Source organism: Mercurialis annua, linkage group LG5 (assembly GCF_937616625.2).
Source record: "Mercurialis annua linkage group LG5, ddMerAnnu1.2, whole genome shotgun sequence".
Lineage (NCBI taxonomy): Eukaryota > Viridiplantae > Streptophyta > Magnoliopsida > Malpighiales > Euphorbiaceae > Mercurialis > Mercurialis annua.
The window spans coordinates 11,628,696-11,647,747 of record NC_065574.1 but is presented as its reverse complement, the minus strand read 5'-3'; the positions used below and the strand labels follow the sequence as shown (position 1 = coordinate 11,647,747).

Below are 19,052 nucleotides of genomic sequence, written 5' to 3'. Positions count from 1 at the left end.
TTTAAAGTGCATCATTTATTATTATTAGTTTATAGTCATAACATTTAATAAGGGTATGGTAGGAAAAATGAAGATAAATTTGTGAAAAGTTAGAGTATTAATTATATTTCTTAAACTGTGTGAAAAGAGAAAAATGAACTATTATATTGGGACGGAGGGTGTATTATTTAATTTTTAAATAGAAAGAAATAAAGTGTAAATTATGATAGAAATGGGAGTAATTTGTTCTAAAATTAATTTATTAACATAAAACGCCCTTGCAAGAAGCGTTTCAGTCCTTTCCAAAAGTGTCTCGACTACATAAATAAAATCGAGGAAATGAAAGGACACAGCGGTAATATCCGTTAATATTGAATTTGATTGCACATTGCGTGATCTGAAAAACCGAGAAAATTCCATATAAAAACCAAACCTGAGAATATGAATTCTTTTCTTCATCATCTCCTACATTTTTCATCTTCTTCTTGATCACATCACATAAATTTCAGAATTCAAATTCTAATATACACAAAACATGGGGTTAGTGAGTACCATATTAGGAATTAGTGGATTTGGAGTCGGAATTTCCACCGGACTTGTCATCGGTTATTTCCTCTTCATTTATTTTCAGCCCTCCGATGTTAAGGTTTATTTTATTTCTAATTTTGTTTCTGTTTGACTGAAATGTTTTTGGTGTCAGATTACTAACAATGTGTATTGAACATTACTAGGAAAACATTTAAAGTGCAAATTGTTGCACATTAGTTTTATATTTTGGTGCATTTAGTTATTGCAATATAAGTAGAATCGCCTGTACGGGTTTGGTCTAGTGGTTCAAGTCTCAGCCATCTGGACGCTATGGTCGTGGTTCAAATCCGATTATGTCCTTTTCAATATATGGAGTGGTTGGGACTGGGCTGCTGGCCGATATATCCCGGAATTATTAGGTATGTTGGCTTGGTGGCGGTTCACATCCCGGGGTTGTTAGTGATCCTGGGCTTGGGCTTCGGGTGAGGGAGTGAGTCCTTGTCAAAAAAGAAAAGAAAATATAAGTAGAATTATTGGATATGTTTAATTTAATCTGTTCTTGTCTGAATTTCTTAACTGAGTTGTAATGATTGTTGAATGTTTTGGTTTGTTTATAGGATCCTGTGATTCGTCCGTTGGTTGAGGAAGACTCTGAAACTTTGCAACGGATGCTTCCAGAGATACCCTTATGGGTCAAGAATCCAGATTATGATCGCGTGGGTGGTTACTTTCTGGAGTTTGATTTTTGAATGTTAGACTCTGCATTTTCTTTTTTTGTCAAATTTACTTAGTTACTGCCCTTTTTTTTCTTTTGTAGATTGATTGGATAAATAAGCTTATTGAGTATATGTGGCCTTACCTCGACAAGGTTTGATGATAAATTACGATTATTCTTTGTCTATTTGCATTGGTGGTTTCCCTGTTCGGTTTGTGTTGACTTGTGTTTATCAACTGTTTTATTTGAAGGCCATTTGTAAGACTGCCAAGAATATTGCAACTCCCATAATCGCTGAGCAGATTCCCAAATATAAGATTGAGTCGGTTGAATTTGAAGAACTTACGTTAGGGACCCTACCACCAAGTTTCTCCGGTCAGTAGATAGCTTATCCATGTTTAATTTATCTTTTTATAACCTTGTTTAGGGAAAACAACAGTAAAATTAAATAGACATAAATAAAATAAAATAATAAAAAAAACATTGTACCGAATTTGGATGTAATATGTAGTGTTAGCACAAATCTTGGAGATGCAATACATGTAATATTGGGGAGAATTCACTTGCTACTTTGGTAGCATTGAACCTATGGCTATAGTTCCGATGGTTATAATTTGCCATATACCTTTTCATGTTCCATCTCATCTTTTACATGAGCTATTTTCATCAGGAATGAAAGTTTATGTTACCGATGAGAAAGAGCTGATCATGGAACCCAGCTTGAAATGGGCTGGAAATCCTAATGTTACTGTTGCTGTTAAAGCATATGGGATGAAAGCAACTGTTCAGGTTATTGCATTGTTCTCTTACTCATGATTTCTTGTTCATTGGGCTATCTCTGAAGATATTGATTTTCCTATTTTGTGCTATTATGCCATTTTTGAATGATTGCAGGTGGTGGATCTGCAAGTTTTTGCCCTACCGCGAATAACACTGAAGCCATTGGTTCCGAGTTTTCCTTGTTTTGCTACAATCTATGTTTCTCTCATGGAGAAGGTTGGTAATAGCACTTCTACTTTTTTTCTTTCTTTCTGATAGTTTAGTAAAGTAGAAACTTCTTTGGACTTTTTGATATGAGATTAAACTTATCCTTGTCAGCACAAGTGCACAACATATGCCCACTATTGCTGTGCAGTGCACATCTTCTTATAGAGTTCTTTAGGTTGATACCCTTTGAGAATTTGAATATAATGGCTTTCTGCCTTTTTTGAAGTTTTACTCTCTTTGTTTGTTAGAGTATTAATGTCTCTAGAATTCTGTTTTTCTTGGCCCTTAAACATTGCAATTACATTGATATTAAAATGAACTGGCAGATAGAGCTGGAATGGGCCAAGCTTTCTGTTCATGCAACTAGCTTGGGTTTATTTTTCACTATCAGAAAGCGCAACATTGTTTAAACTCAGCTTTTGTTTTGACTATGTGTATATATATGTACTTGAGCTTTTAAGCTAAAAGCTTGTGAACTTAAGCAAGTGATTGGTTTATTACCTTTAGCAATGAACTAGCAAGCTCTTATCAAAGCGAGTTTATAATAGCCAACAAATGGATCGACTCATCTCATCTGCAATCCTACGAGGCTACTAATATGTGATGCCTATTTGGAAGGTTTTGAGGATTTACATCTGCACTACATTAACATTCGGAGATGGGAAAATTAGAGGGTCGAGTCTAGTCTTAGTTTTGCTCATGTTACCTAATACATATGATGGTTTAAAAATATGGTACTCCAGTCATGATGTCAGTTGCCAAATAGTCCTGGTCGTGGATTTACCTTTGTAGTGAAGGAGATAAAAGGCTAGGCGATGATAATGTACCAAAACGAGTTCATTAGTTTATCCAGTGATCTTGGACACTACAGGTTTCCTTGCCGGATTCAGTAATTCAACCTGTACTTTTATTCTTAAGACCCCTACGTTCTTTCATATATGTGTGAAGTATGGACCGCGGGGTAATATGCCAAAATCATCCATATCAACGAAGCATGCTTAAGAAGTATCTGCATATTTTAACTTGGCGATGCTGGTTTCTTCTTGTATGTTATCCAGAGAGTAATGATTTAAGGACCATCCTTAGAAATTATCTAATAGATCAGTTTGTTTTAAAATAGTATGATTCATGCATGAAAATTCATGAGAACATTTCTCTTGGCACCTAGTTATTTTACTGAATCTACAGCAGGGTATTTAGCTTGATATACTTTTTGGTTTATATACCATCACCAGAAGAACATACGCATATTAATGCTTGTAATAATTTCCTATGGAATTATCTGTCTTTGTTTTGCAGCCACATGTTGACTTTGGACTAAAGCTATTAGGAGCTGATCTTATGTCAATACCTGGCCTATACAGGCTTGTCCAGGTATATGTGAAGCATTTGACTTAAGTGTAATATTTAGTACGTTTTCTGAAACATCTATGTGGAAAAAGCATATCCATTTGCATAATTGTAAGAGATTTTGATGCTGGATGCTAAATTTGAGTAATATCTAAACTTGGAATTTCTGATAAGAGCATAATGAAGAATAGAAGTTATGCCAGTGTCTAGCGATGTACAAGCCAAGCCTCCCGTTTATAAATTTATTATGATTATGAAATTGGTTTAGCAGTATCGTCCGATATACATTTTAGAATTTAGGATTTGATAGCTTTGGTAGATTATGTTGGTGTTCTGACGTTCATGATAATAACAGCAATGGATATATTTCTATTGCAGGAGATAATCAAAGATCAGGTGGCCAATATGTATCTATGGCCTAAAACTCTTGAAGTACCAGTCATGGATCCTACAAAGTATGTTTCTGCACTATTTTGAAACCTCTTATAAGCTGAGATAGATTAAAATTTGTTGTAGATTGTATTTAATTTCTAATAAATCTAATCTTTTTGTCAAATTAGAGCCTTTAGGAGGCCTGTGGGAATTCTAAACTTGAAAGTTTTAAGGGCAATAAAGCTAAAGAAGAAGGATCTGCTGGGTGCATCAGATCCTTATGTGAAAATAAAGTTGACTGAGGATAAGCTACCATCTAAGAAGACGACAGTAAAACACAAAAACTTAAATCCAGAATGGAATGAGGAATTTAATTTGGTTGTTAAAGATCCGGAGACCCAGGCTATAGAGTTTCATGTGTATGATTGGGAACAGGTATAAGATTTTTATGTGTGTTTCAGAAGTTGTTAGTGCCTCTTATGTAATTGTTGATCTTGAGCCATTCATTTTGTCTTCTTAGGTTGGCAAGCATGATAAGATGGGTATGAACGTAGTTCCTTTAAAAGAACTTACTCCGGAGGAGCCAAAAATTATGACCCTTGACCTTCTTAAAAGTATGGACTTAAATGATCCTCAAAATGAAAAATTACGCGGGCAGTTGGAGGTAGAACTTACATACAAACCTTTTAAAGAGGAGGATATGCCCAAAGCTTTTGAAGAGTCGAATACAGTGCAGAAGGCTCCTGAAGGAACCCCTGCTAGTGGAGGTTTGCTTGCAGTGATTATTCATGAGGCGCAGGATGTTGAAGGAAAGCATCATACTAATCCTTATGTACGGCTTATTTTTAGAGGGGAGGAGAGGAAGACTAAGGTATAACACTTACAATTACAAAAGCAATTTTAGACTTAACTTTACAGCGGTGTCTTGATGTCTACTATTGAGTTAGCTATAATGTTTTTCAGCGGTGTCCTTTATTTGATTCGGTACTTGAAAATTGTGTGAGATTTGAATGAATGGTGGGGGAAATTTTCTTCCAGATTGGTACACCAGGAGCTATGTTGTCTTCTTTTCTCAAAGAATTTATTACTGAATTATTGACCTAGCCATCAACATTTAAAATTTGCTGTATGCTATATCTATTTTATAAGTTTCGGTTATCAAAAAATGAGATACTGGTGTCTGCAATTTCAGTTTGTAGTTATAAAGGATGGTCATGGTCATTAACTGTATCGTCCATTTGTACAGACGATCAAGAAGAACAGAGATCCAAGATGGGAAGAAGAGTTTCAGTTTACATTGGATGAGCCTCCTGTTAATGATAGGCTGCATGTGGAAGTTGTCAGCACCTCAGCAAGGAACTTGCTGCACACAAAGGTATGTGTTGCCTGTTTTTAGAGCTTATATGATTTCTGGAGACACAATGCTACTTAAGTTAACAGCATGTCTGTTGTGATTATGATGTGTTATTGCCGCACCATGTCTATTCTATGTATTGAACGTTGAAAAACAAATGAGAATCCCATGCAACTAATGCGGGACTTAAATTTTTTTTATAAAGCTCAAATGATTTAGAGCTGGAGAATATTAATCTAGGTCACTGAAATAATTATTTTTGTTATTGTTTGAGCAGGAATCTCTGGGTTATGTGGACATTAGTCTTGGAGATGTTGTGAGTAATAAGAGACTCAATGAGAAATACCATCTTATAGACTCGAAGAATGGTCGAATTCAAATTGAGTTGCAGTGGAGAACAGCTTCGTGAGCTTTATTCATTATTCTGTTCTTTCATATTTGCTTCTTTTATTTGGGGATTTTGGTCTGTAGGTGAAGAATACGTCCTGCGTCTTTGTTCCGAAACTTCACCTATTTGTTTTGTTGCTTCTGTAAATGGTTACCGTAAAATAAAACGAATCACACGAAAATAATTTATAACTTTTTTGGTATTTGTTCACTGCCTGCTATCACCTATATTGTTGAGTTGCTAAGAAAGGGAAGTGAAATTTGTGATGGTATCTGCTATATTGTTGAGTCCTTAGTGATCTCTACTATGAAGTAACTAGTCGGACGCCCGCACAATTGCGCGGAATTATTTTAATTTTATTTTTTAAAATTTTTTAATTATGAAATTTAACATGACATTTGCTTTACTTAAAAATATTATATTTAAATATAATTTTTATTTGATTTTGATTTAAACTAATTTTAATGCTTGATTGTTTTATAAAATAAAGTAAATAATTTAAAATAACTAAATTTCAAGAAAAATTATCTATAGTAATGAATTATAATAAAAAAAATGAAATTAAAAATTTAATTTGTATAAATTGAAATTTTATGAAAACAGTAAAACTCATAAATATTCGTGTAAATTAAAATATATTGCATTAGTATAATGATTATTTCAAAATATTTTAGTTAAGAAACGTTTTTATTATCCGTGATTCATCGCTATTTATGATGATTTTATTTGAATGGATACAAATTTTTGACAGCTACTTAGTATCGGTAATAGGTCCGAAAAAGTATCTAAAAGTAGCAAATTTAGAAATTTGTACTTTGTCAAAGTAAGGAACCATGACATATATGTTTGGAATAAATTCCATTTTGAGAGAGTCGAAAAAGCACTATCCCGTTGAAAGGTTCTATACATCTGCCTTTTTTCAACACATTTCTTTAGAATAATACCAATTGCAACCCAGGAATATTAAGACATTGCTTATAGTAATTACAAACTACTAAAGAGTAACAATATGAAAATCAATCTAATAGTATTTTTATAGCTTATGGTTTAAATAATAAAATTAATATAATCCTTATAATATGAACTTTATATAAATTCAAAAATATTGTTTTTATGTTTGCCATTAGTAAGGATATTAGCTTATAGTAATTGATTAATTAAACTTAAAACTTATAAGTATGCTTATTTGGTTTTAGTATTTTATCCAAAGTGAGATATTAATGAGAATTATCTATTAAGAATAATTTTTCAAAATTAAATAAATATTTTGTTTAAATTGAAAACTCATGAGAATGTTCTTTTGCTTCTTTATTAAACCATTAAAAAATATAAATTAATAATAAATTTTAAAAATTAAAAAAGTGTTTTACCTAAGTTGGAAATCCTTAAAAAAATTTATTTAGTCCTCTCAATTATATAAATATATTTGTGTGAAACAAATATAAAATTTTATATTTTTTTATGTTTGAGTTATGGATTAGGATTCCCTCATGTTCATTTGAACATGAGAGATCATGTTCATTAAATCTACACCATTCATTATAAAATGAATGGTGTAGATCAAAAAAGTCCAAATTTAGTTAAATTAATCTACACCATCCATTTTATAATGAATGGTGTAGATTAGTGAACATGACCTATCATGTTCAAATGAACATGAGGGAATCTCAATCCGTAGCTCTAATGATATGTATATGAGGTTGAGGGTTCGATCCTCAACACTCACGGGCAGTGTGCCTATTTAACAAATATCTAACATCAACTCCCGCTAATCTCCGCTCATAATTAGAGTAGGCCATCTTTGACAAAAAAAAATAAAAACATCCGATAATTTTCTTTTTTTGTATATTTTTATGAGTTTGAAATGATAAACGTTTTTTTGTCTAGATCCAGTTTTATCTATACTTGTCCGGGAGAAAGAAGTATATAAATTTTAATGACGGTAAATTATACACGTGTAATCTAATCTATTACCACTGGCTCCTCTTTACCTTATAAAAACTCAAATAAAAAAATAAAAATAAATTAAGAAAACCAGACCATTTTCTTCTGTATAACGTCACTCTTCAAAAACCTCAAAACCTTCTCCTTCAGCAGCAGAGAGAAGTCAGAGAACCATCAAAACGATGTCGTTACCAGTAGTTGACACAGAATACCTGAAGGAGATAGACAAAGCTCGCCGTGATCTCCGTGCTCTTATCGCTTACAAGAACTGCGCTCCGATCATGCTCCGTTTAGCGTACCTAACTAACTAATTATCTACCTAATCACTTTCTTTTTAATCTAATTAATCAGTTACTGTTTAATTAATTGAGATAGATTTTATTTTTGTTTGGTTGTGAAGATGGCATGATGCTGGAACTTATGATAAGCACACAAAAACTGGAGGACCTAATGGTTCTATAAGAAATGAAGAGGAGTATTGTCACGGTTCCAATAGTGGCTTGAAAATTGCGATTGATTTCTGCGGTTTGTTTTTGTTTTTCAATTTAGTCCCTAATTTTATGTTTATGTTAGAGTGATTAATTGTGTTTGTTTTTTTGTCATGTTTAGAAGAAGTGAAGGCTAAACATCCTAAAATTACTTATGCGGATTTATATCAGGTGATTATGTATTTTTCATTTTTTGTTTTTGTGTTTTATGTTTTTTTGTTAAATATAAGATTGACACTCCCTCTGACTTTCTAAAAAATGATAAACAATTTAGGATGAATATAAGTACTAAAAATTTGGTTTATTTAGGTAAAATGAGTTGATTTATTAGCATCTCATTGTTCTTATTTAATTAAGTAGTGACATATGTTTTTTAAGTGATTTTTTTTCTTTTTTTAATATATAATGGCGGATCCAAACTTTTTTTATTAGGTGGGAAAGACTATACTGAAAGTTTATAGAACTTTTTAATTTTATATTCTTAATTACTTAAAAATTATAAAGTATAAGGTGGGCAATTGCTTTATCATATGCTCTTCATAGGTCCGCCCTAATATATTCAATTTAATTGCTTAAGTAATAGTACTTGAGTACCTATAATTTAGGAAAAATACACTTTAAATAGTGTCTATCAATTTGGGAATTTGGGACAGAGTGTGTATTAGACCTTGTATGATTAGTTAATATCAATTTGGGAATTTGGAACAGAGTGCGTATTAAACCATGTATGATTAGTTAATTTTTAATTATTTGATAATGTTTTTATTTATTTTAAACCAAATGGGCTGTTCATTCAGTTAACCAATTTTCAAATTATTCAATTCATTTAGGCTCCCTATTCAACTCTACTTCCTGACTAAAGGCTAGAGAGTGATAGAGCTGATAGACGATCTTGTTGAATCATGTTGATAGTTCAGAATTTAGTGAAATTTTATTTTTTGATAATATTAGTACCTTACAGCGATCCAAAAGTGACATCTAAATTTGCAAATGAGGCGAGGAGTAAGTTCACAAGTAACATATAGTTCCAATTTTAGCTCGCAGGTGTTGTTGCCGTTGAGGTCACAGGAGGTCCGTCCATTGACTTTGTTCCTGGTAGAAAGGTATGCAATTATGGCCTTTTTGTTTAGGAAAATGCAGGCTTTTTTCCCATTCACTATCATTAATAATTTAGTCTCTTTTAGGACTCAAAAGTTTGTCCCAGGGAAGGGAGACTTCCAGATGCTAAACAAGGTATTCTCAATGGTCCATTAGTCTCACTTATTGCATTCATTGAGTCACGTGTCCTAAAAATTTAAGAGTAAGATTGTTTATGTTATATTCTGTTGATGACATGGAGTAGTGAAGGTAATAGATTCTCAAGCTAACATAAATATTAAGCTCAAGTTGGATATCTCACTGTTCTTCTTTTGCATTCTTAAGTTTCTTACTTTAATGTTACAACGAGATGTTACACATTTTACACTCCATATTGCCGCTGTAACTTGAAGTGCTTGCCTTGTTGACAAGTTATCAAAGAGTTTGGAGTTTTTGAATTTTGGATTACTCTAGAGTCTTAGGCATATGGCACAACTGATAAATTACTGTAATGGTCAATTAGTACTTCATTCTTGTTTGATTAATCCAGTCAACAGTCAAAAGGACTGACTTCTACATCTGGTCAACAAATCCTGTAAAGGCTTGCCCCATGTCATATCAGGTAAAAGTCATGAAGCGTTAGGGTGTTAATATGTTTAATCAACCATGTGATCAAATGAACATAGTAGTGTCTGATGGACTTTGTTTTGTTCATCGCATACCCTTCCTCTACAAAGGAACTTTAAGGAACTATCATTTCAGAAGCGCTGCTTAACTGTTACAATCTTATTTCAAGCTGATGAAGTTCATTCTGTATTTATTATTCAGTTGCCATATGCTTTACATTTTCCAGCTTTATGAATTTTATTAACTGTCATTTTCACACATTTGGTTTTTATTTATATAGATCCTACAGTTTGCTAGGCATGATAGTGTTCACATGTTTCCAGCTTATTTTCCAGTCTACTGTGTTTAAATTGGTATACAGTTTCTTAACTTCAGTGTCTGAATCCTATCTCGTCCTCCTGTGTGAGTTTACATATATTCTTTGCTGACTTGCTATTAGTTCATTGTTGTCAAATTATAGAATTCTGCTTTACTTCATTATGTAAATGGGACATACAGAACACCAAAATATACTAAACTTGAATTGTTGCATAAAGACCTTATCGTCCAATTTCACAAAAAGGCATCTGCATCAAGAAGTTAATCAATGGATCTTTAGTTAATCAATGGATCTTTGTTTGGGAGATGGGGTTGTATAATTCCATATTCCATTGCTGCTTTATGATCCATAATGGGGTTCATTATCTATGCTGCCATCCAAGCTGCAAGAAGAGCATACTGAAGCTCAAGCTGACTCAAGTGAAAGGAAGCAGATCATTGGTTTGCATATTGCATTCACAATTGAGCCTCGCTAGCAAAGTCATTATATCCAACCAAATGATGATGATGGGTTCACACTAGATTAGACTAAAAGTATTATTAGTCAGTATTGTCTTCTGCTTTAACTATTGGTGGATTAGCTGTCTTAAGCTAGTCTTATCAGCTAGGTGAGATTGTGAATATTGAGGTCCAATTTGCTGTACATTTTATTCACTTGGATCTAAAAGACATAGACGAAGCAGTAAAACGAAGACAATTTTTTTGGTACAGTTAGCGTGACAAACATGGAGTTTGTTCAGATTTGGAAACCAAATGCTTGTTCATTTTAATCATTTAATAAGAATTAGTGGTTTACCTCAGATGATTGTGTTTCAATATTTTGTGGATTTGGCATTGAAAATAATTGTTGAAATTTATAATTTCAAAATTATCTTAGACTGTAACTGTACAGTACTGGTTATTGGTTTTGATTGTGTTGAATCTTGTTGAAGCAAGGAAAACTATAGCGAAAAGTAACTATTGTATGACTTGGTTGACTAGTACATGTTAAAGTTGCTTTTAGGATGGAAGCAAATTAAACTGGGTATTATTTGATGACAGAAGTATTTGGGTCAGAAGAGAGAGGAAATATAGGTTGTGGGGCCTTTAGCTGATATAACCATTTGAACAACTGTATTGCGGACCACATGGCATGTGTGGGAACACATGTACACATTCGTGCAATCAGCCTACATATTTGTAGGTGAAGTTCAAGGGAATTGCTGTGTGTTTCAACCGAATGTTGTTTTTCTAATTTCCCTTTTCTCTCTAAGTAGTTCCCCTGAAGGTGTTGATTTATTACTGCATTTGTGATGGTTCTTTCACATGCTTTCTCCTAAATGTGTAGAAACTTTATGGTTGGTAGGATTAGGATAGGCTTCTGCTTATGCAAATCTGTTTCAGTTATTGCATAACATGCAAATATCACTGCTGCATTTTGATTAACATTTGTCGTAATCAATTTTCCAGGAATGATTAGTGAAAGTGTTATTAAATAGTTGTAATACAATTTCTAAAATCAGTGTTCTTTGTCTTCATAGAAATAAATGATTGAAACTCTTCAGTTAAGCACAAAGTTATAAGAGAATACAATGTTGGTCTGGAGCTATGAAAGTTGCATACTATATGTTTTGACGTATTAAGCAGCTTTGTGCTCATGTTCTTTTCTATTTTCCTCATGTAATTTAGTGTCAGTGGATCCTTGAGAAGTATTTCAATTCATGCATGGTTATGTAGGCCTGTTTATAAGCTATATACTCATGCTTGCAATTATCCAGGAACTGAATTTATAATTTCTGAATTTATGCTAGGTCCACGACATTTAAAGGATGTCTTTTACCGAATGGGTCTATCTGACCAAGATATAGTAGCACTCTCAGGGGGTCACACTCTGGTATTTAAATTTTAACTGTTTTCATATAGTTGGTAAGCTGTCATATGCAAATAAATAATTGTTGGTTGGCTATCATCATGTAGGGAAAGGCGCATCCGGATCGATCAGGTTTTGATGGCCCTTGGACCAAGGAGCCTCTGAAGTTTGACAACTCGTATTTTGTGTAAGATTTAAACTGCGAGTAGCAAAAAGTAACATTTCTTAGGTAATACGAATTCATATTTATCCATCATATTTATTGTCGATTCTAGGGAGCTGCTGAAAGGAGAGACGGAGGGGCTGTTGAAACTTGCAAGTGATAAGGCTTTGTTGGAGGACCTCAAGTTCCATCATTATGTTGAGCTGTACGCTAAGGTAAAATGCAATTCTTCTACTTTTGATTTAAAAAAGGACTATTATTAAATTGTCAAAATCCAACCATGTGATAGACATTAAGACATGCATTTAGCATACAATAGTCATTACCTTAATGGGATTATTTATGTCTAATATTTGCATCCAAATAACTAGATTCTCCTCCTAAGTCTTACACTAATAAGTAATAACATAGAATAAAGGATCAAATCGCCCCCTCAACTTGGCACGAAATATCAAATAAGTCAATTTCGCCGTTTTTGGTACAAATAGACCCAAAAGTTGCGTTTTCGTATCAAAAAAGCCCCTCGGAGAGTGAGTTATTAAATTTGATTTAATTAACTTAATTAAACTTAATTAATTTCCTAATTATACCATTATTAATCAAACTCTTAATTATACCCTAATTAAGCTAATAAAATACTATTAATCCTAATTAATTAAAATATTTAATTCTGTCACCATTCCGGCCACCGTCACCTTCTTCCTCTCGCACTCCGGCCGGCCACCACTAATTTCAAAAATCAAATCAGCCCATCAAAGAACAAATCATTGTTCATCCTCAAGGGATGAATAGTTGGGATGAATAGAACTATTAATCCATGAACAGCGGGCTGTTCATCCTTTGAGGATGAACAGCGATCTGTTCATCCTCAAGGGATGAACATTGAACTGTTCATCCTTTGAGGATGAACAGCGATCTGTTCATCAATGAACAGATCGATGAAGACGAAGAGGTGGCGGGGATGAATTGATTGATGAAGACGAAGAGACGATGGGATGAAGTGAAGGTGGTGATAGGGTGGAGGCAAGGAAGAAGAAGGTAGCAGGCTGTTCAAGGGTGGTGGCTGCGCTTTTTTACTTTTAGGTTTGAATTTTTTAGGGTCTTAGGGTACAAATTAGAAAAAGGGTCCTTGAATTTTTAATTAGAAATTTTTTAGTTTTTAATCTTTTATATCTTGAAAATTATTATTGAATTAAAAATAATTAAGTATCAATTTAAAAAATAACTAAAATATTCAGGGTTTTTTAAATCTTTTTGCCATTTTGTAAGTGGAGAGTGTAACGCACTCACCCGAGTGCGACTGGAATATGGATGAGTGAGGACCTTTTTGATACGAAAACGCAAGTTTTGGGTCTGTTTGTACCAAAAGTGGCGAGATTGACTCATTTGATATTTCGTGCCAAATTGAAGGGGCAATTTGATCCTTTGTTCTAATAACATATAATAATTCAACTTTACTGTCATATTATAGTGGGGTTGTCTACTCTATTTCCGACATGGATCGATCAGCCCACTAAGAGCTAGTAAAATTGGGATCAGTAAAAAATATAAAATTGCAATGATCCATTGTTGTTCAGACATATTATTTTTAATTCCCATCCAGCTTGCAAAAATGTTTTCTTGAGTGCTAGCTGGATCTGGATTAGAATTGATGGGTTAACTTAAAAAATATATAATCCTTCCTAGGAATATTTTATATCTCTTTGTACAAATAGATGAGGGTGTATAATTAATATTAAAATGTGAAGTGTGTCTAGCTGTTGGACACAAATTTGCTTCCACCAACATTTGGTATCGATTAGAACTGATTTAATTAACTTGGAACTGTTCTATTCTTTCTCAGTACTATTTTATATTCCTTTTTGGAATATCTGAAATCTTGGATTTGTTTGGTAAAAGGAGTCTAGCTGGTGGACTCAAATTAGTAGGTGCACAAAATTGGGCCTAAATCTTGGATTTGTTTGGTAAAAGGAGTAGGGAAAATTACACTTTGCACCTTTTCTTTTGAAATTTTTACAAGAATACGCTTTAATTTGGTGCTGTTGCAAAAATACTTTTTTTTCAAAAATACCTAATTTTCCAATAATCTACCAGTGATCTACCAAAAAGCGTATTTTTGTAAAAAAGAAAAATTAGAGCGTATATTTTTGCAAACATTTATCTGAAAATAGGTAGAGAAAATTACATGAAATCACTCAAATTTTGAAATCTTTATGTTAGTGACCCAGCTTTTTATTTTTTGCAAAAATCCCTCAATTTTTAAAATTTGTTTCCATGACTACCTTTTAATATTTGTGATTCCTATTTTATCCTTAAGCTCTATTTCTACTATTGTGTGATACACGTCACTGCTAGTAGAATAGCTTACTGGATTCTCCATAATGGATCTTGCCCTGATGATGACTTTTATGCTTTCCAATTTCCATCCCAATTCTTAATGATGGTCAGTTCACTTATTATTGCCCGCATCAATAATGTCATTTACTCTTACTATTATGGAAACAGGATTTATAAGACCTTTTGCGTTTTAATTGGATATTGGGGGTTCATCTCTATTTCCCATTCACTGTTTTAACTTTTTTTCTACCGATATATAAATTTATTTATACTATTAATTATTAATATTATTTTATTTTTACAATATATTTAGTTATAATGTATAATTTTAGTATACAATTTATAAAATAATTTTTATATGATTTATTTGTACATTTTTAATCATTTGAAAAAAAATGAAATTAAACTGAAAGTAAATTTTAAATAAATTCAAGTAAACTGAATATAAATTTAACTTAAGCTCAATATAAATTCAAAGTAAAATAAAGTAAAGTAAATTTTAAAGTAAAATGATTATAAATCTAAAATTAACTAATTTTTCATTGTGCCAATGAAATTAATTTTTTTATACAATCCACACTATCAAAAATAAATTTAATGTCAATTTAATGTAAATTCAATGTCAACTCTATGTAAAGTTAATATCAACTTGATGTATATTTAATGTAAAATTAAAATAAATTTATCTAAAGTAATTTTTTTGTAAATTGTAAATTTAAAATTAACTTGATCTAATCAAATTAATTTATTATTAATTCAAAAATAAAATTTTAAAGTAGAAAATAAACTAATAGTAATTTGAAAATAAACTCTCTAAGTTTTTTGCTGTGGTCGGTCTAAATTTAATGTAAACTAAATATCAACTCAATATAATTTTTTTATAAATTGTTATAAATTTAAAATTAACTTGGTTTATCCAGATTAGATCACTAGTAAGCTAATGATAATTTTAAAATTAACTTGGTTTAATCAAATTAAATCATTAGTAAGTTAATGATAATTTAAAAATTAACTCACTCTGATTAAATTAATATATTAATTATTTATACTATAAAATTTAATCTATAGAGTTACAAATAAACTAATAATAATATGAAAATAAACTATCTAAGGTTCTATTGAAATTGAACCGAAAGCGAAATAAAATTAAAGTGAACTAAATTCCATGTAATCTTTCTAATAATTTCTATGGTGGTCGGTACGAACTTAATGTAAATTTAATGTAAACTTAATATAAATTTAATGAAAACATGATGTAAACTTAATATATATTTGATGGAAACGTGATATATATTTAATATAAATTCAATGTGAACTTAATATAAACTCAATGTGAACTTAATATAAACTCGATGTGAACTCAATGTGAACTTAGTATAAACTCAATATGAACTCAATGTGAACTCAATGTGAACTTAGTATAAACTCAATATGAACTCAATGTGAACTTGTTATAAACTTAATATGAATTCAATATAAACTTAATATAAATTTAATGCGAACTTAATATGAACTCAATATGAACTTAATATGAACTCAATGTGAACTTAATATGAACTCAATATGAACTTAACATAAACTTAATGTGAACTTAATATAAACTCAATGTGAATTTAATATAAACTTAATGTGAACTTAATAAAAACTCAAAATAAACTAATTTAAATAAATTATTAGTAAATTGATTATATATTGAAATTAAATTATTCTAAACAAAATAATGTATTAATAATTTACACTATTAATAATAAACAAATAAAGTAACAAGTAAACTAATGATAAAACTATCTAAATTATTAATGAAATTAAATTGAACATAGACTTAAAATATACTTAATATAAACCCACCTAAAATATATACTTAATAAATTAATTATTAATCTTAAACTAACCTATTTAATTCAAATTAGTGTATTAGAAATTTACACAATAAAAATAAACTTATAAAATAACAAATTAACTAAGAGTAAACTAAAAACAAATTATATATAATTTTACTAAAAATAAATCGAATTTAAATTAATAGTAAACTTGAAATAAATGAATAAATTTAAAATAATTTTAATAATTTTTTTAAAGTAAACTAATCAAAATTAAATCATTAGTAAATTGATTATAAATTAATATCAATTTAGTCTAATTAAATAATTTATTAAAATTTATAATAATAAAAATAATTTATAGTAAAATAAAAATTAACTAACAAATTAATTGAACTTATTAATTTTTTTATTCATAAAAAGTTTATTAATTTTTAATAAAAGTAAATTAAATGTGAATTTCATTAAAATTGTAAGGTTGTGTGAGGTTTGGTTGGGACCAAACCATGAAGGAACGCAGTTGGCATTGACAGAGGGTAATATTTGTGAAGTAAAAGGTGTAGGAGACATAATTGACACTATGGAAGGAGAACTTGGCAGCAGCAAAATTTGTGACATCAACTGACCGCGGAGATGGGGCAATAGAACTAGTGGACACGTGTTTTAAAAGTGTTGGCAAAGAAACAAACTCTTTTTGCAAATAGAAGGGATAGAACTGTCATATTTTTTTATAAAGCTAACATATATTGGGGTATGAGGGAATTATAGAAACTTTTCAATTTAATTTAGAGATTTTTGCCAAAAAAGAAATTTTGAGGTAAAAATATAAAGAGAAAGCATTTTTGAGGGAATTGTGTAGATTGCTCAAATAGGTATTTGTTTTTAAAAAGCCCAAAAGAGTATGGATTTGTATAGCAAAATAGAGTAAAGGGGTTGGATTCTCAAACGTTTTATGTTTGAAAGGAGAGTAAAATAAAGTATGGGTAAGTAGAAAAATAATGCAGACGTTATTTAAGCTTTTTTTTAATTTAATTTAGATAAATCATTAATTTCCCAACCTTTATTTTTTTAATAATTGGGGAAGGAGAGCGCTTGTGGGAGTAGAATTCTTATACTATTTGAGCTATATCTCATTAGTAACACCTCCCAACCCTCAATCATGTATTAAGGTCATAATCCGTACTTATTTAGGTAATTTTGGATACGTGAGAAATTGTAATTAGGCACTGCAAAAACCAAACTGATTTGGTTGCGTTTGAAACTACAAAATATTCGTTTTTGATTTGGTTCGGTTTTGGGATTAAAAATTTTGGGTTAAAAACATTGGGGGTTATTGAACTTTGTCCTAATCTCGAGAAGGGTACTCGACATTAATTTACACAGATCCCATATTGGTGCATAATTTGGTTTATTACAATATGTAACATATAATTCTGTTGTGCAAATCTGAGCGGGTGACAGGACGAGGAGGCGTTCTTCAAGGACTATGCGGTATCTCATAAGAAACTTTCAGAACTAGGATTCTCCCCAAGTTCCTCTGGGTCCAAACTAATCGCAAAGGACAGTGTAATACTGGCTCAAAGTGCTGTCGGAGTTGTCGTTGCTGCTGCTGTTGTGATCATCAGCTATTTCTACGAAGTTCGCAAAAGAATGAAATAGATTTTTTGTTCATCTTCTTTTCCAATATATTCTCCCAGATTAATCAGTGCCATTTTTACAGCCTAGGAGCTGATTACTGAAATATTTGTATGCGAGATAACAACAAATTAAAGCTGGCAAAATGTATTGATAAGTCCTTATACTTTTTAGGAGAGATTTTTAAACTGCCTATAGGTGCAAACAAGCTCTTTAAGTCCAAAAAATTCATTACTTGCTGTAACATCTCTATCTTCTGCTTTGACCCTAATAACATGGAATCCATCAAAAGTCGGCACACATGAATTCAAATTCAATGCATGGTTACTGATCAGGTTATGTTGAATTAGTTATATCCAATATTAATAACCCATATCTCAAATAGAACCAATAACAGAAAATCAAAACTTTTAACTTTTCAAAATTGAACCAACTGAACTCAAGTTTATTATCAAACTAAACCGACTGAAAGTCATCAGTTCATTTGGAGATTTTGGTCGGTCAATGCAGTCAGTATAGGCTCATATGGAGTGAGAATGACTTTTTATTAGAGATTTCGGGATTAAAATTCTAAACATAAATTGGTTTTAAAAGTCTTTTTGAGAAGATTTATCGTCTTAACGGGTTTTACTTGATTCGAATCAATCGGAGTAGCGAATCTGAATATATGTATATATTTTGTTTGAAAGTGAATATATTATATATGTATATAAAAAAGAATCCCCTGCCCAAATTTGACCGGTAGAAGATGAGATTCACACAGAAAGAAAACAAAGGTGGGTAGGATGAGGTAAGATTTGATTGGCTACCTGTGTCAATTATTTCCTCCATAATAAATAACAATAAATACCAAATAATTAATTTTAAAAATAAAAATCTAATTTAAAAAAGGGTTTATCCTAAAAAGTGGGTCACAGAAGCTGACCTTTGTGCTAAGGTTGGGAGAGTCCCACATGGGAAGGGACAGTCATTGGCATTGGCATTGCCAAAGAGGTAGGTAAGGGGTTTGTATTTGTAGGACTGTCCCACAGATTCTTCTTCTTCCTCTTCTCTTTCAGTTTCACTACCTAAGCACATGACATCCACGTGTTTGCTTTGCTGGCTGTCACTGCACGTTCTTC

General features: G+C 31.4%; 2 protein-coding genes across 2 annotated transcripts; both read left to right on the top strand.

Moving 5' to 3' along the window:
- The first annotated feature begins 352 nt into the window (after positions 1-352).
- LOC126683038 (synaptotagmin-2-like) lies at positions 353-5,877 on the top strand. Its single transcript, XM_050378858.2, has 12 exons — positions 353-625; positions 1,125-1,223; positions 1,325-1,375; positions 1,474-1,597; positions 1,893-2,011; positions 2,117-2,218; positions 3,509-3,583; positions 3,938-4,014; positions 4,120-4,366; positions 4,452-4,802; positions 5,178-5,306; positions 5,563-5,877. Exons 1-12 carry the CDS (start codon positions 515-517, stop codon positions 5,692-5,694), a joined length of 1,617 nt encoding a protein of 538 aa, XP_050234815.1. The 5' UTR covers positions 353-514; the 3' UTR covers positions 5,695-5,877.
- Positions 5,878-7,692: 1,815 nt separating this feature from the next.
- Positions 7,693-18,111, top strand: LOC126680057 (L-ascorbate peroxidase 3). Its single transcript, XM_050375094.2, has 9 exons — positions 7,693-7,912; positions 8,018-8,142; positions 8,227-8,276; positions 9,143-9,208; positions 9,290-9,338; positions 11,918-12,000; positions 12,084-12,163; positions 12,252-12,354; positions 17,758-18,111. The coding sequence occupies exons 1-9, from the start codon at positions 7,800-7,802 to the stop codon at positions 17,953-17,955; spliced, it is 867 nt and encodes a 288-aa protein (XP_050231051.1). The 5' UTR covers positions 7,693-7,799; the 3' UTR covers positions 17,956-18,111.
- The last annotated feature ends 941 nt before the right edge of the window (positions 18,112-19,052 follow it).

What these genes read in the sequence shown, in the direction of transcription:
- LOC126683038 (XM_050378858.2), top strand. Translation starts at nt 515, where the DNA reads ATGGGGTTAGTGAGTACCATATTAGGAATTAGTGGATTTGGAGTCGGA. An exon ending in ATGTTTCTCTCATGGAGAAG is followed by an intron (nt 2,219 to 3,508) that starts GTTGGTAATAGC and finishes TTTGTTTTGCAG; the next exon opens with CCACATGTTGACTTTGGACT. An exon ending in CCAGTCATGGATCCTACAAA is followed by an intron (nt 4,015 to 4,119) that starts GTATGTTTCTGC and finishes TTGTCAAATTAG; the next exon opens with AGCCTTTAGGAGGCCTGTGG.
- LOC126680057 (XM_050375094.2), top strand. Translation starts at nt 7,800, where the DNA reads ATGTCGTTACCAGTAGTTGACACAGAATACCTGAAGGAGATAGACAAA. An exon ending in TTTGACAACTCGTATTTTGT is followed by an intron (nt 12,164 to 12,251) that starts GTAAGATTTAAA and finishes TGTCGATTCTAG; the next exon opens with GGAGCTGCTGAAAGGAGAGA. An exon ending in ATGTTGAGCTGTACGCTAAG is followed by an intron (nt 12,355 to 17,757) that starts GTAAAATGCAAT and finishes AGCGGGTGACAG; the next exon opens with GACGAGGAGGCGTTCTTCAA.